This window comes from Gavialis gangeticus, unplaced genomic scaffold (genome assembly GCF_001723915.1).
Source record: "Gavialis gangeticus isolate Ggan-Ray unplaced genomic scaffold, GavGan_comp1, whole genome shotgun sequence".
Lineage (NCBI taxonomy): Eukaryota > Metazoa > Chordata > Crocodylia > Gavialidae > Gavialis > Gavialis gangeticus.
The window spans coordinates 42083699-42089691 of NW_017728994.1; the positions used below are offsets into that span (position 1 = coordinate 42083699).

General features: G+C 45.6%; 1 protein-coding gene across 13 annotated transcripts in view; it reads left to right on the top strand.

Moving 5' to 3' along the window:
- The window catches only part of DNTT (DNA nucleotidylexotransferase), a 464208-nt gene that overhangs the window by 65036 nt on the left and 393179 nt on the right, over positions 1–5993 (top strand). For 5 of the 13 annotated variants that reach the window (XM_019502663.1, XM_019502664.1, XM_019502667.1 and 2 more), the window contains one exon: positions 2057–2165. The exons of 7 other annotated variants lie outside the window; for them this stretch is intronic. In XM_019502663.1, coding sequence (XP_019358208.1) covers positions 2162–2165 — 4 coding nt within the window. In that variant the 5' untranslated portion in view covers positions 2057–2161. Of the gene's footprint in view, positions 1–2056; positions 2177–5993 lie in introns of all 13 variants that reach the window. One more of the 13 variants, XM_019502670.1, reaches the window with a different exon arrangement.

Consider the following 5993-nt stretch of genomic DNA (forward strand, 5'->3'; position numbering starts at 1 on the left):
TCAGGTCCCTTCCGACCCTAGAAACTATGAAACTATATTTAGAGCAGAGCAAATAGTTGAGAGGGAACTGAGGGGAAAAGAACTGAAAAAAGGGAAATGAGAGGAAAATTATGAACTGCAAATCTAGGGATCTCTGCAAGGCAGAAGGAAAGGGACTGACCAGAAGAGACCAGTAAGATTAGGGCCTGTGGGCTGGAGGAAAGAACTAAGACAGAAATTGAGGGTTGGGAAACTCAGAAGGGGGATGGAATTGGGAAAGTTAACGGAGGATGAAGCATAGGAATAGAGTGGAAGGGCTGTGTATATGTCTGTAGAGACAGATGAAGGAACCCAGAGAATGGTGGATTGGTAGGCTACATGCAGACATGCGGGGGGGGGCATGAGCATGCTTGTTAGTGGCTGGTTTTGTCTTGTCAAGTTGGTATTAAAACAGTATTGCTCCTTTCATCTCTCAGGATAATGGGCAGGTGACAGAGGTAAGGACTTGAGGATGAAATACAGCTCAGTAGAGCCTGAAAGGAGACAGACACCCTCAGAAAAGAAGGCTGAAAGAAAAAATTAGGAGGGTGGGGCTGAGAAGAAGAATGGCCTAAGCAAACTAACTGCACTTTATCATGCATCAGCAGATGCATGGCAAATAGATCCAAGGAGGTGACACTTCCCCTGTATGCAGCATTGGTCAGACCACAGTTGGAGTTCTGCATCCAGTTTTGGGTGCTGCACTTCAAGAAGGATGTTGATAGGCTCAAGAGGGTCCAGAGGAGGGCTACTCATATGGTTAGAGGCTTACAGGATAAGCCCTATGAGAAGAGACTAAGGGACCTGGACCTCTTCAGCCTCTGCAAGAGAAAGCTAAGAGATGATCTTGTGGCCGCCTACAAATTCATTAAGGGGACACAGCAAGGAATCAGAGATGCTCTGTTTACCAGGACACATCTTGGGGTAACAAGGAACAATGGTCACAAACTGACAGAGAGCAGATTTAGGCTAGACCTCAGCAAAAACTTGTTCACCGTAAGGGTGGCCAAAATTTGGAATGGGCTTCCAAGGGAGGTGGTGTTGTCCGCTAGCTTGGGGGTCTTTAAGAGAAGGCTGGATAGGCATCAGGCTGGGGTCATCTGACCCCAGCACTCATTCATGCATAGGCAGGGGGTCAGACTCCATGATCTGTTGAGGTCCCTTCTGAACCTAGCATCTATGAATCTATGGGGAAAAAATGACAGAGTGTCTGAAGGAGAAGAGGAAAGAACCTGTGCAGAGGACTCATGTGGTGTGCACAGACAGAAGGATGTGCACAGACAGAACAGAATGGGAGTGAGGAAAAGTTACAAAAAAAATTTAAAAAAGCAGGAAGCTAAGCAACAAAAATAGATTTGATCTGTACGGGGCTTTCTTATAATCCTTAACTCCGCTCTCAACTCCTAAAGAGGAAGCCTAAGATCTTGGATCTTGAATAATTTTGGAACCCATAGTGATAGCTAGGCTTTTATGAGCAAATGCATTTCTTGAGTCTTTTGTGACTTGGCTATAACATGTGCAACATTTTTATTATTGATACCATTTATTATTATTGTTACTATGTATTTATTCATTTGTGATTTATTTCTAATATTCTTTATGCTATTATATTTATGCTATTATAATGACAACAGACATTTACCAGATTGGTCCTAAATAAAATGGACCCCTGGTCAAAGAATCTTATAAATAATAAGAAAGATATGGAGGGGAGTAATATACATTATAATGATTTCTGGTCATTACGTCAGAGGCAGAAAAGCATGTCTATTGTTATGCTTCTAACACAGAAAGATTATTACAGGATATTATTACCAGCTCTCTTCAGTCTCCTCTTCAGTCAACTCTTTTGCTTGCCAGACTGTCTCCATATTTTAAGCATTTCCTTCTTGGTTGCTATAGAGATAACCAAGGCTAACACCATTGTACTACTCCTATTGCCTGTTTACAGTGCCAGTGCCTCTTCTTGTGGTATGAATTGACAGCCATGCATAATTGTTTCAATTGCTGGAGTACATTCCTCTCCTTCCTTTCACAGGCATGGAAAGAAGCTAATCAACTGTTTTTCTTTGTGAATTCCCAGGAAACTGAGAGAGACATACTGGAAAAAATTCTGTGAGTTCAAAAAATCTGCACCTAAGAAATGAGTAAGATGGTGGTATTTGCTAGAAGCTAGTTTTGTCTTTATAAGGTCATTTGTATATAACTAATGGAAACTACTTGACTGCTATCTGACTCTTTACACTGTGGGATAAAATAAATAAAAAACTCAACATTTTTGCTATTGGCAGGGAATAGTATCATAGAACTATAGAATTCTAGGAAATTAGGGTTGGAAGGGACCTCAGGGGGTCATCTAGTCCAACCCTCTGCTCAAAGCTTCACCATCCCCAATGATATCCCGTTGAAGCCCTTGTCTAGTCTGGTCTTAAAAACCTCCAAGGATGGATGTTCTACAACCTCTCTGGGTAGCATGTAACAGTGCTTTGCTACCCTCCTAGTGAGAGAGTTTGTTCCTAATATCTAACATAATCTTCCGTTGTTGGAACTTGAGGCAATTGCTCCTTGTTCTGTCATCTGCCACCATTGAGAACAGTCTTGCTCCATCTCATTGGAATCACCCTTCAGGTAGCTGAAGGCTGCTATTAAATCCTGCCTCAGTCTTCTCTTCTTCAGTCTAAATAAGCCCAGTTCCCTCAGCCTTTCCTCACAAGTCATGTGCCCCAGCCCTGTAACTATTTTGTTGCCCTCCACTGGTCTCTCTTCAATTTGTCCACATCCTTTCTGTAGTCAGGGGGCCCAAAAATGGACACAGTACTCCAGATGTAGTCTCACTAGTGCCAAATAGAGGGGAAGAATTACTTTGCTTGAACTGCTGGCAAAGCTCCTTCTAATGAAGCCTGGTATGCCATTAACCTTCTTTGCAACAAGGGCACAGTTTATTGTCAGTTTAAACCCAGGTTCTTTTCTGCAGAACTGCTGCTTAGACAGTCAGTCCCCAACCTGTACATAGGATTGTTCCATCCTAAGTGCAGGACTTTGCACTTGTTCTTATTGAACCTCATGAGATTTCTTTTGGTCCAATCCTCCAATTTATTGAGGCCTCCCTGAATCCTAGCCCTATCCTCCAGCCTATTGACTACTCCCACCAGTTTGGTGTTATCTTCAAACTTGCTGAGAGTGTACTTCATCCTATATTCCAGGTCGTTGATGAAGATATTGAACAAAACCAGCCCCAGGACTGACCCCCGGGGAACTGCACTTGATATTGGCTGCCAACTAGAAATTGAGCCTTTGATTACTACCCTTTGAACCCAACAATGCAGCTAGTTTTCTGTCCACCTTACAGTCCATTCATTCAACCTGTACTTCCTTATCTTGCTTGCAAGAATGTTGTGGTAGACTATATCGAAAGCCTTGCTAAAGTCAAGGTATATCATGTCCACTGCTCTTTCTTCATCCACAGAGCCAGTCATCTCATCATAGAAGGCAATCAGGTTGCTTAGGCATGACTTGCACTTGGTGAATACATGCTGACTGTTCTTTTCCTCCAAGTGCTTAGAAATTGATTCCTTGAGGACCTACTCCTTGATTTTTCCAGAGACTGAGGTGAGGCTGACTGGTCTGTATTTTCCTGGATATTCCTTCTTCCCTTTCTTAAAGATAGGCACTATATTTGCCCTTTTCCAATCATCTGGGACTTCTCCCAATCATCACAACTTTTCAAAGATGATAGCCAGAGGCTCTGAAATCATATTGGCCAACTCCCTCAGCACCCTCAGGTGCATCGCCTCTGGCCCCATGGACTTGTACATATCCGGTTTTTCTAATTCGTAATCTGTTCTTTTGCCACTGTTGGAAGCTCATCTCCTCCCCAGAATGTGCTTCCAGGTGCAGTAGTCTGGAAGCTGATCTTGGCTGTGAAGACTGAGGTGAAAAAGGCATGGAGTACTTCAACCTTTTCCACATCATCTGTCACTAGGTTGCCTCCCCCATTCAGTTAGGGGCTCATACTGATCTTTCTCTTGTTGCAGACATACTTTTAGAAACCCTTATTGTTACCCTTCACATAATTTGCTAGCTGCAACTCCAGTTCTGCTTTGGCCTTCCTAATTTCATCCTTGCATTGCTGAGGAATGCTTTTATACTCCTCCCTAGTTGTTTGTCCAAGTTTTCACTTATTGTAAGCTTCCTTTCTGTGTTTTAGTTCACTGAAGAGTTCCCTGCTAAGCCAAGCTGGTCTTCTGTCATACTTGCTAGTCTTCCTGCACATCAGGATGGACCATTCTTGTGCCCTTAGTAAGGTGTCTTTAAAAGACATCCAGCTCTCCTGGACTCCTTTCCGTCTCAGGCTGGCCTCCCAGGGATTTCTGCCCATCAGTTCCCTAAGTGAGTCAAAGTCTGTTTAACTGAAGTCCAGGCTCCTTACTCTGTTGCTCTTCTTCCTTCATTTCCTCAGGATCCTGAACTCAATCATCTTGTGGTTACTGCTGCTCAGGTTGCCATCCACTACTACATCTCCCACCAAGTCTTCCCTGCTTGTGAGCCGCAGGTCAAGAAGAGCATGGCCTCTGGCTGGCCTCTACAACACTTGCACCAGGAAGTTGTCCCCTAGACAAGTGGTTCTCAACCTTCTTTGTACCAAGACCCATTTGTAAACGTTGATGGCTAGTCCTGACTCAGTAAATAGTTAAAGTAGAAAATAGCACCCTGGCTCTGCTGGTGCCCCTCACTCCCAACCCACAGCCCCTGTCCCCTAGCCCTCCTGTTGCCCCTCACTCCTGACCCACTGCCTCCCACCCTCAAACTCCTGTGGGGGAGTTGTGGCATTTGGGGGGCACAGGTCTCCCAGATTTGTGCACCCACAGAGGGCATGGGACTGCAGCCTGGCTGGACCTACATAGGCAGGACCTGTCTTCATGGCCCAGCGGGCAGGACTTTGCACGGGAGTGCAGAGCATGGTGGTGAGACTCGTTGCTGCCACTGTCACTGGAACCCCCACACCAGCCATGCTACCAGCACCATGAGGGGTAACAGAGGCTGGGAGTAGTCATGCTGCCATCACTTTCTATTGCCAGCTGCTCATGCACTGGGCCTAGCTGTTGCTGTCACTCCCCTCAGGCCATGGCTGTACCCCAGAGAGATGGGATAGTGAGCAGGTGACACTGTGCCCCTCCTGCCTGATCACTGTCTTTTTGCTCCCCCTAGCCCCAAGCAGCCCTTTTCAGGTTGGAACTCTGCTAGCCTTCAAGGGGAAACCTGTGATTTCCCACTTTTTTCTCATTTAAAGGAGAATCCATTTTTAAAGTTTGTTGATCCACTTTTTAAAGTTTGTTACACCCCTTTCATATACTTTTGTGACCCACTTTTGGGTTGCAACCCACAGGTTGAGAAATGCCCTACACTCTTCAACAGGTCCCTCGATTGCCTGTGCACTGATGTATTGCCTTCCCAGCAGATGTCAGGGTGATTAAAGTCCCCCATGAGAACCAGGCCTGTGATCAGGAAACTTCCACTAGCTGTTTGAAGAAAGCCTCATCCACCACTTCCTCCTGGTCTGGTGGTATATAGCAGATACGCACTATGACATCACCCTTGTTGTTCTTCCCCTCCCCCCCCAACCCTAATCCAGAGACTTTCAATAGGCCTATCCCCAGTTTCATACTGGAGCTCTGAGCAGTCATACAGCTCTTTTACATAAAGCACAACCTTTTACAACAGACAAAAACCTTGTCCAGCAGGTGTTGTCCAGAGGGGGGTCGCCTGAAGGGTCTCTGGGTGGATAGGTGGTGTGGCATAGTGTTGGTCCAGATGGAGAGGGCATCCCACTGGGTCTGTCTTCACTGCCCCTTTTTATAGAGGCAGACCTTGTGTGACCCTAGTGACAGGAGGCATGCCCAGGCAAGGGTCAGCCCCTGGCATACTGAGCCCCTGCTCCATGCAGGGATGTGCAGTTTCAGGTGTCTGTAATGGTG